General features: G+C 43.8%; 1 protein-coding gene across 2 annotated transcripts; it reads left to right on the forward strand.

Moving 5' to 3' along the window:
- The first annotated feature begins 177 nt into the window (after nt 1-177).
- LOC121582793 (peptidylprolyl isomerase domain and WD repeat-containing protein 1) lies at nt 178-10,190 on the forward strand. Of its 2 annotated transcripts, none has more exons than XM_041898892.2 (11): nt 178-401; nt 1,012-1,114; nt 7,172-7,275; nt 7,399-7,519; nt 7,664-8,111; nt 8,327-8,517; nt 8,737-8,926; nt 9,087-9,268; nt 9,434-9,515; nt 9,620-9,802; nt 9,969-10,190. In XM_041898892.2, the coding sequence occupies exons 1-11, from the start codon at nt 266-268 to the stop codon at nt 10,110-10,112; spliced, it is 1,884 nt and encodes a 627-aa protein (XP_041754826.1). In that variant the 5' UTR covers nt 178-265; the 3' UTR covers nt 10,113-10,190. The 2 variants fall into 2 exon arrangements, with proteins under 2 accessions (XP_041754826.1, XP_041754827.1); XM_041898893.1 differs by lacking the exon at nt 178-401 and adding an exon at nt 869-915.
- Nucleotides 10,191-10,825: the final 635 nt, after the last annotated feature.

Below are 10,825 nucleotides of genomic sequence, written 5' to 3' on the forward strand. Positions count from 1 at the left end.
GACGTGCAGAAGTGTATCCCTCTCTCCATCCTTTCATGATGAGATGACTATCAGCAAGGTGAAAACAATGTGGTGGAAACGTGGCTTTCGGTTAGTCACTGAGCTATTACATATATTGGGTCACACTAATAATTTCAAGAAAGATACAGTAGGTGCAGAGCCATGTAATTTAATTCCACGTCGGTGCGGCATTTAGCTACTGAGTTTGTCTCCAAGTCTGCCTGTACGGAAGCCGAGGAAGAATTGTGAATTCAATTCGACAACAATGGCGTCCACCACAGAAAACTTAGATTTGAAACGAAAACTAGACGAGAATGAGAGTGAAGGAGGAGATGGAGAAAAGGAGGAGGAATGGGTTGGACCCATGCCAAGCGAGGCGACACAGACCAAGAAGAGAAAAGGTAGCTATATAATGGATAAGCTAGCTAACGTTAACTAACTATGTTAGCACACCTCCAGCACTGCACTAACTTTTCATTTACATTTAAGTCATTTAGCAGACGCTCTTATCCAGAGCGATTTACAAATTGGTGCATTCAATTTAGGATAGCCAGTGTTACAACCACATCTTGATCACAGTAAGTACACTTCTTCAAACAAGCAGCTGTGAGCAAAGTTAGTGCAATCAGGGACAACTACATCTCGGTCACAATAAGTACATTTCTTTAAACAAGTCAGTGCTAGCAGGTGAAATAAGTCAGGTGTTAGATTAGACAAAAGACAGTGGTAGTAAAGGGGGGTAGAATTATTACTTTTATACTATTCCAGGTATTCCTTAAAGAGGTAGGGTTTCAAGTGTCTCCGCTGTCCTAGCGTCGTGGGGGAGCTTGTTCCACCATTGGGGTGCCGGAGCAGCAAATAGCTTTGACTGGGCTGAGCTGAGCTGAGCTGAGCTGGAACTGTGCTTCTGTAGAGGTAGGGGGACTAGCAGGCCAGAGGTGGCTATAAAAAATAGTGTTGCTCTCAAATTGTGCTTGCTTTTAACAATAGTGGTTTTATGTTTTTGTACAGTGCTGGAGTATGAACGTGTGTATTTGGACAACTTGCCATCATCAGCCATGTACGAGAGGAGCTACATGCATAGGGATGTTATAACGCACATTGTCTGTTCCAAGTAAGTAACGTTAGCTTGCTAGCTATTGACGTTATCTACAACCTGTAGATAACGCACGATACACTTTCACGTGCTGATTGTTTACTTCCTGGTTAATTGATTTGTGTTTCACTGCAAGTACTGTTATGAGTAGCTGCAGCCCAATATGGCGACCAGAGTATAGGCGTGTCGAAAGGAGTGGGTGTATGCAAAGCGAATTTGTTGCCACTCAAGACGTTTCTTCTTCTTCAATTAGGTTTAATTGGTGGTTGGCATCCAATTTGTTGCATTACCGCCACCTACTATACTGGAGTACAACTCCCTTATCTTTTCTTGAAAAATAAAATAAAATAAAACAAAGCAAAGAAATATCCTACCATCTAACACTACACTCACAACTTCAAAACTACTACTAATAATTAACCCCACCCTTCTCCACTATTTAAATATATTCACCTACCTCATGCCCTCAACCTGAAATGATGGGACATCACCACTTAACACTCCCTGTAACTCTTCTGGATTTTTTTTCTCAATTTGTCTGTCATAGTTGACGTGTACCTATGATGAAAATTACAGGCCTCTCTCATCTTTTTAAGTGGGAGAACTTGCACAATTGGTGGCTGACTAAATACTTTTTTTTTCCCCACTGTAGATCCTAAAGTTAACTTATAAGACAAAGCATGAACAAAGATGCCTAGAAGCCTATGAAATGAGAATTGATCCCACAACCTTCCTCCATGGATACAGGATAAGATGGAGAACAAAGGCATTTAATTCCATTGATAACATCTGAAGGTGTAACCTTTCAACCCAAAACCAACAACCATTGACCAATCAAACGATAACAAGTTGACAGTAACCTGACCACCAAATCTCCACATGGTGTCACAGCATCTAAAGGCTTGTGTGGGGAATGAGACCAATGTATAGAGTAATTCAGAGTTCACCTTGTACAGATACAAGTTACCACAGAGATCGTACATCTATATAGATAGCATTAGAGTTATCCTCAGTGAACAAGTTTCAGGTAGATACCGGACATGGATACTATAGTATTATACAATTTTACTGAGGTACACTTCATATAAGGAAATCAGTCAGTTGTGGAGATCCTGGGCTGGCGGGGTTACATGTGGTCTGCGGTTGTGAAGCCGGTTGAACGTACTGCCAAATTCTCTAAAACGACATTGGAGGCGGCTTAAGGTAGAGAAATGAACATTCAATTCTCTGTAAACAGCTCTGGTGGACATTCCTGCAGTCAGCATGCCAATTGCACGCTCCCTCAACTTGAGACATCAGTGGCATTGTGTTGCGTGACAAAACTGCACATTTTAGAGTGGCCTTTTGTCCCCAGCACAAGGTGAACCTGTGTAATGATCATGCTGTTTAATCAGCTTCTTGATATGCAACACCTGTCAGGTGGATGGATTATCTTGGAACAGGATAAATGCTCACTGACAGGGATGTAAACTAATTTGTGCACAACATTTGAGAGAAATAAGCTTTTTGTGCATATGGACAATTTCTGTGATCTTTTATTTCAGCTCATGAAACATAGGACCAACACTACATTTATATTTTTGTTCAGTGTATATATCAGCATATGTTTCGAAAACCGTTTTGAAAGCAATGATTATTGACATTTCTAAACGTTAAAACACTGTGTCGGAATTGTAGTTCAGTGAGCGAATGTAGCCATCAGTGAGCGAATGTAAGCACTGAAAACCCTAAATACGGAGAAGGGTTTTCGAGAGTTAAACCCTAACTTTAAAGGGGAACTGAACCCGCTAATTTGGCCTCTTTTTGGCTTGCTCCTCAAGCAGTCATGGCGGCCATGATAGAAGCCAAACGTTAGTTGACTTGGGGGTGTGGTTTATATGGAAGTTTCCTTGCAACCACCAAGATCCATCTGTCAGTCTTGCCTGCAGCTGTTCCCCCCACCCCCACTCAATCACAACAAACAAACCTCCTGCAGGTTGAGTTCAATAACTACAGGCAAATGTATGGTGAGATGCCGGAGGAAGATTTGAATAACTCAGTAGCCTACAGAGTAATATGAGAAGAATGCATGTTTTGATCACTTTCAAATGTAGTAACAGGTCCATGTAGAATAAACAACCCTTTACATAATACCATAGAAGCGGTGTTCTGCAAATACACTGCTCAAAAAAATAAAGGGAACACTTAAACAACACAATGTAACTCCAAGTCAATCACACTTCTGTGAAATCAAACTGTCCACTTAGGAAGCAACACTGATTGACAATACATTTCACATGCTGTTGTGCAAATGGAATAGACAACAGGTGGAAATTATAGGCAATTAGCAAGACACCCCCAATAAAGAAGTGGTTCTGCAGGTGGTGACCACAGACCACCTCTCAGTTCCTATGCTTCCTGGCTGATGTTTTGGTCACTTTTGAATGCTGGCGGTGCTTTCACTCTAGTAGTACCATGAGACGGAGTCTACAACCCACACAAGTGGCTCAGGTAGTGCAGCTCATCCAGGATGGCACATCAATGCGAGCTGTGGCAAGAAGGTTTGCTGTGTCTGTCAGCGTAGTGTCCAGAGCATGGAGGCGCTACCAGGAGACAGGCCAGTACATCAGGAGACATGGAGGAGGCCGGAGGAGGGCAACAACCCAGCAGCAGGACCGCTACCTCCGCCTTTGTGCAAGGAGGAGCAGGAGGAGCACTGCCAGAGCCCTGCAAAATGACCTCCAGCAGGCCACAAATGTGCATGTGTCTGCTCAAACGGTCAGAAACAGACTCCATGAGGGTGGTATGAGGGCCCGACGTCCACAGGTGGGGGTTGTGCTTACAGCCCAACACCGTGCAGGACGTTTGGCATTTGCCAGAGAACACCAAGATTGGCAAGTTCGCCACTGGCGCCCTGTGCTCTTCACAGATGAAAGCAGGTTCACACTGAGCACATGTGACAGTCTGGAGACGCCGTGGAGAACGTTCTGCTGCCTGCAACATCCTCCAGCATGACCGGTTTGGCGGTGGGTCAGTCATGGTGTGGGGTGGCATTTCTTTGGGGGGCCGCACTGCCCTCCATGTGCTCGCCAGAGGTAGCCTGACTGCCATTAGGTACCGAGATGAGATCCTCAGACCGCTTGTGAGACCATATGCTGGTGCGGTTGGCCGTGGGTTCTTCCTAATGCAAGACAATGCTAGACCTCATGTGGCTGGAGTGTGTCAGCAGTTCCTGCAAGAGGAGGGCATTGATGCTATGGACTGGCCCGCCTGTTCCCCAGACCTGAATCCAATTGAGCACATCTGGGACATCATGTCTCGCTCCATCCACCAATGCCACGTTGCACCACAGACTGTCCAGGAGTTGGCGGATGCTTTAGTCCAGGTCTGGGAGGAGATCCCTCAGGAGACCATCCGCCACCTCATCAGGAGCATGCCCAGGCGTTGTAGGGAGGTCATACAGGCACGTGGAGGCCACACACACTACTGAGCCTCATTTTGACTTGTTTTAAGGACATTACATCAAAGTTGGATCAGCCTGTAGTGTGGTTTTCCACTTTAATTTTGAGGGTGACTCCAAGTCCAGACCTCCATGTGTTGATAAATTTGATTTCCATTGATAATTGTTGTGATTTTGTTGTCAGCACATTCAACTATGTAAAGAAAAAAGTATTTAATAAGATTATTTCATTCATTCAGATCTAGGATGTGTTGTTTAAGTGTTCCCTTTATTTTTTTGAGCAGTGTATAACAATGTGCACCTTTCATTCCCAGCCGATACAGATACTGTGCCTATTGGCATTTTGTCTGATGGTAATGGGGCTACCTTGGCAAACATGTCAGAGTGGTCATACCTTCCTGTGTGGTGTTTGGTATACAACAGGAGTTCCATGATCCTGGTGCAGAATACACAGGGGTTTTCCCTCCCCATATTAACTGATGCCATTCAATTCAATAATAAAAAAAGACGATACAAGTAAAAGTTGAATGCCGACTGGCAGGTCTCTCCATTCAGAGACATCAGTATCAAGCCTGTCTGTCAGACTGGACTTCATCACATCATCTTGCAAGTCTCCATGTGCTGGTTCCATACATGTTTCTGTGAACACATGTTCTATTGCCAATGGCAGTTAGGATAGGTCAAACAGTATCTGACACACAAACAGGTACTATGTTGAAGTTTGAATAAGTTAGACTAAACCTATATAATTCTGTTCTCCCCATCGACGACCATTGGTGAGCAAACGAGGTGAAGCTGGAGGTAAGGTCTTTTCCAGAGCCCCATTGATGGGTATAGCAGCATAGATCAGCTCCTGGCCCCTCAAAGATACTGCTCGGTCCCACACAAAAACACACACAGAGCACTGATTACATTATCAATGGTGGTTATGATTAGCCTGGTGGAACCAACCTGATCGCCTTTCTATTTCACATTAGATATCATAAAATGTGAAGTGAAATAGAATGGTGAAGACAGCGATCAGGCTGGTTCCACCAGGCTAGGTTATGCCCTGGACATTATATGCATCTAAGAAGTAGAAAATTAGCAACAAATAATGTCAGTTTACATAAATTATGTTTCACAATTGGGTTATCAAATGTATCAAAGTAATGACGTGGGTTACCTTATGTATTTGTAAAAATTATGAGCCTGTGAAAGCTGTTGCCGCTGATGGGTGAAGGTTGCTGGCTGGATACTTGCCAAAATGTGGCTGACTGTTCCATTCATAGGAATGCTCACAGCGAGGCATGATGGGGATGAGGGCCCCCTTGCTGATCTTCTATATGCTGCATGTTAGGCTGCAGTCTGAGCATCTCTCGAACAACTGCAGCAGGCAATCTTATGAGATGGTGTTGACCGGAAGGGCCTTTGACAGGGTTACCCGTTGTTGATTGCGTCATCAAGGCAATAACTCGGGTCATTATCAGAGGCCTCATGATGGCGTGTCCTTTTCATAGGAGTCGAGGGAGACTCTGGCAAAAATGGAGGAGGTGTCACAAGGGTACTTGAGTCGCATGACACACTTTTATTCTGAGGTCTTGCCTGACAAATTGTGAAAATAGCAAGTGAATAGTGAATTAAATTATTTTTGGAGGTGGCTAAACCATTGCAATCACATTGCTGGACATGTTATGATACCCATCTTTGCTCCTTCTGCTAGGTCCTGGCATCCGTTCATGACCAGGGGATATCAGTCTGGCACCCAACTTGCACTTTAACGGAAAAACAGGGTCAACAATTGTCAACTTTCAATTATAAACATAGTTTGAGAAATAACGTAATATAATTTGGAAGCTAATTCTATGCTTTACATATGTAGACTGACTGGCTACAGATTGGATTAGATTCAGGCTGGTGACGCTGTTACTCGCTAGTTGGTAGCCAGCTAGCTAACGTCAGCTATGCTAGCGACGATCATGATTATAAAAATATACATAACCAGCAGTCTATGGTCTCGCTACCGGTATACTCACCACCACTGGGGACCAATAAACTCCAACGACCTATTCCGCGTGATGGGGTCCTTCGGCAGGGCATGCAAACAATAGTTGTTGGCTGTGCATCCTTCTGGAAGCATGCATTGCATGGTCAAACCGTATAGGGCTTTTCAGTCTCAAACGGCCGTGATCCTTTGAACGCGTTGGTTGGTGGCGATGAAACAACAGAGCCCAATTCAATGAAGGGAAGCGGAGGGGCGATTTGCATGTCGAACTTGGCAAAAGGTGGCATGATTTGTTGACTTAATTGTAATCCAAACCCAACCTTCATTTACACGTTGGGCACGCACTGAGGTTTCAATCTCCGTTTTAGATGAGACTGACTTTATGACCAAAATGATCCTATTTACACTTTGTAGTCAATTTTGACACTAGAATAAATGTTTCTGACTCATATCGATGCCACATAGGCCGTTTTCAAAGGGATTAGTTGATTTTTAGGGGCAGTCGCTCTTTAACTGTTTTAAATGTAAACTTCAATGGGGTGACATTAGAGTTGGACGGATAGCAAGGACCATGCAAAAATGTTAGAAACACACATGCACACACCACAATGGTGCTCAATCTGCCTCTTTAAACTCATGTTTTAATTTCCAGGACAGATTTCATCATTACAGCCAGTCAGGATGGCCATGTGAAGTTCTGGAAAAAGAAAGAAGATGAGGGGGTAGAGTTTGTCAAACACTTCCGCAGTCATCTGGGTATGAATGATACATCTGTATGAATTCAAATGTATCTTAATGCAACCTCACACTGGGCTTTAGACTGACTGAAATATCATTCAGGGCTTGAATTCACTGTTCTTCATCTTCTTCGTGTTACAGGAGTGATGGAGTGTATTTCTGTCAGTGCTGATGGAGCTCTATTCTGTTCTGTTGGGGACGACCAGGCCATGAAAGTCTTTGATGTGGTCAATTTTGACATGATCAACATGCTCAAGCTGGGGTGAGTTTACATATAAATTTTTTTAGAGGTGAAAGGTCTAGCAATTTAGCTTGTTGCCTTAAAGCCAAAAGCTATCCCTTCTCTCTCTCCAAAAGCACCATGAGTGTTGATCTGACATCCCTCTGCTCTGTGTGTCTTGTGTAGTTTCCACCCGGGCCAGTGTGAGTGGATCTACAACCCAGGCGATGCCATCTGCTGCGTGGCCTGCTCAGAGAAATCCACCGGGAAGATCTTTGTCTACGACGGACGGGGAAGCAACGAGAAGCTCCATACCTTTGACAAGATACACTCCTCTCCGCTGTCCCAGATCCGCCTCAACCCCAGATACAGGGTCATCGTCTCTGCAGACAAGGCTGGAATGCTGGAGTATTGGACCGGCCTCCCCAGCGAGTTCAAATTCCCCCGGCACGTGGACTGGGAGTATAAGACTGACACAGACTTGTATGAGTTTGCCAAAAACAAAACCTACCCAACCAGCCTGGCCTTCTCCCACGACGGTAGGAAGATGGCTACTATTGCCACCGACAGGAAAGTCAGGATCTTCCGCTTCCTGACAGGGAAACTGATGAGGGTATTTGATGAGTCGTTATCGGTAAGTTCCTAACTTTCACAATCGGGTCTTTACTTTATTTCACATTGCTATTAATAAACTGTGCTACATCTTATAATCAAGAGATTTGTTATTTTCTGTCACAAGATACTGACAAATTGGTAGCCTATTCACTGTTTCCCACATTTCCCAGTGCATTTATCTGAATTGTGGTAACTTTCTCTCATTACGGCCCATCTCTGACCTGGTCCTTTTAGATGTTCACAGAGCTGCAGCAGATGAAGCAGCAGCTGCCAGACATGGAGTTTGGTCGGAGGATGGCGGTAGAGAGGGAACTGGAGAAGGTGGACGGCATTAGGCTCACCAACATCATCTTTGACGAGACCGGTCACTTCGTCCTCTACGGAACCATGCTGGGCATCAAGGTCATCAATGTGGAGACCAACAGGTAGCGTTTTAATGGTCAAAATGCGCGTCACAGTAATATTCTCTAAACGCAGTGGTTGTCAGCCCTGGAGAGCTACAGAGTGAGCAGGCTTTTGTACCAGCACTGCACTAAAAACCCTAAGTCAATTTATCAAGCTCTTGATGATAAATTGATTAGTTGAATCAGTTGTTTTTAAGGCTGGACTGAAACAAAATGTATTTGTCACATGTGTGTGTTCAGGTGTGTGCGTATCCTGGGGAAGCTGGAGAACATCCGTGTGGTGAAGCTTAGCCTGTTCCAGGGGGTTGCCAAGGCATGCAACACAGCTCCCACCATCGAGATGAAGGCATCAGACAACCCGGCCCTGCAGAGCACAAAGCCAGACCCCACCATCTTCTGCACTGCCTTCAAGAAGAACCGCTTCTACATGGTGAACATTCAGTCAACTTTATTTGTCCTTGAAGGGCAATTGTAGCCCCTGTAAAAGAGAAATGGTATATTACTGTTGCTCCTATTCTTTGACATATTTTCACCCGCATTCTATAATTTCCTCAGCATTTCTGTCACTACAACTTAATTTATCTTCGTAGTTCTCCAAGAGAGAGCCGGAGGACACAAAGAGTGCCGAGTCAGACAGAGATGTGTTCAACGAGAAGCCGTCTAAGGAGGAGGTGATGGCTGCTACCCAGGCCGAGGGTCCAAAGAGGGTGTCAGACAGCGCCATCATCCACACCACCATGGGAGACATCCACATCAAACTCTTCCCTGTCGAGTAGGTCACCCTCTGTTGTTTTAAAGGACTTCCCTCAATGATTCCTTTCTATTTGCAATGACAAAGGTTCTGTCTGTTAACTTTCCTCAGAACCTACAGTTTTGCATTTGATATATTTGATTGGACAGTTTCACTTATGTTTATGGACTACTTTATGTATCTCAGGTGTCCCAAAACGGTGGAGAACTTCTGTGTTCACAGCAGGAACGGTTATTTCAATGGCCACATATTCCACCGCGTCATCAAGGTAGGACATTTAATCACTGCTCATTGTTTTGAGTTATAGTAGGAACTTAATCACAGGATGTGCTGGACTATGTTTTGACCGTGTAGTCCTTCCTCTCCACCCAGGGCTTCATGATCCAGACAGGGGATCCTACAGGGACGGGCATGGGAGGGGAGAGTATCTGGGGAGGGGAGTTTGAGGATGAGTTCCATGCCACACTGAGACACGACCGGCCCTACACCCTCAGTATGGCCAACGGAGGCCCCGGAACCAACGGATCACAGTTCTTCATCACTGTCGTTCCCACGGTAACTAAAGGATACTGAAGTCCGATATTTTACTTTCTCTACATTCCTGGGGTTGAAGGAATGTGTTTTATTAAGTATTTTACCAATGTATATTTCTGCATTATGTACAAAGATGTTCAAATAAATCTAGACCTAAGTTAATGGCTCTCCCTACTTGTCTTTCAAGCCCTGGCTGGACAACAAGCACACAGTGTTTGGCAGGAGTGCCAAGGGAATGGAGGTAGTTCAGAGGATCTCCAACATCAAAGTCAACCCTAAAACAGACAAACCTTACGAAGACATCAGCATCATTAACATCACCATCAAGTAATCATGTTTCCATCTCACCAGTCTGTGTACTATTATTACATTCCTTTTTTACAAAGTAAAGTCTTGGATTATTCAAGAATGCATCTTGCGGTCTCTCATTCCATGTGCCATCTTTTCTTAGATGTGAGAAATGAATAAAACAGGGTCTTATTTGGGACCATTCAGATAGAAATGTACTGTGTAGATCAGGCATGCCTACATGTTAGACTGGTAAGTAAGTCTACTGACAGATATACCTGACATGATTCTATATTCGTCAGACCATATCATCAATGACATCGACATTCATCAGTTTGTTTTTATTTAATAGCGTCACATTAATGATCAATAATTTACAAAAAAACATCAAGTCCGAGTAACGTGTGTGGCTGTGTACTGTGCTTTTTAAATGTTTCAAAATCACATCAAGAGATCCTTTAAGAGTAGAGTGAAATGCTTCTTCACACATGCAGGGTTTATTTTCATACAAGAAGTAAACATAGCAATAAGGAACATTATTCTAACCAAAGGATGGTTCCTCGATACAATAAGAGGCATTGAAAGGGTGTTACTACAGGTGGGTAATGTAAACTCAGCAAAAAAAGAAACGTCCCTTTTTCAGGACCCTGTCTTTCAAAGATAATTCGTAAAATTCCAAATAACTTCAGATCTTCATTGTAAAGGGTTTAAACACTTTCCCATGCTTGTTCAATGAACCATAAACAATTATTGTTA

The sequence above is a fragment of the Coregonus clupeaformis genome, chromosome 15 (assembly GCF_020615455.1).
Source record: "Coregonus clupeaformis isolate EN_2021a chromosome 15, ASM2061545v1, whole genome shotgun sequence".
In the NCBI taxonomy this organism is placed as follows: Eukaryota; Metazoa; Chordata; class Actinopteri; order Salmoniformes; family Salmonidae; genus Coregonus; species Coregonus clupeaformis.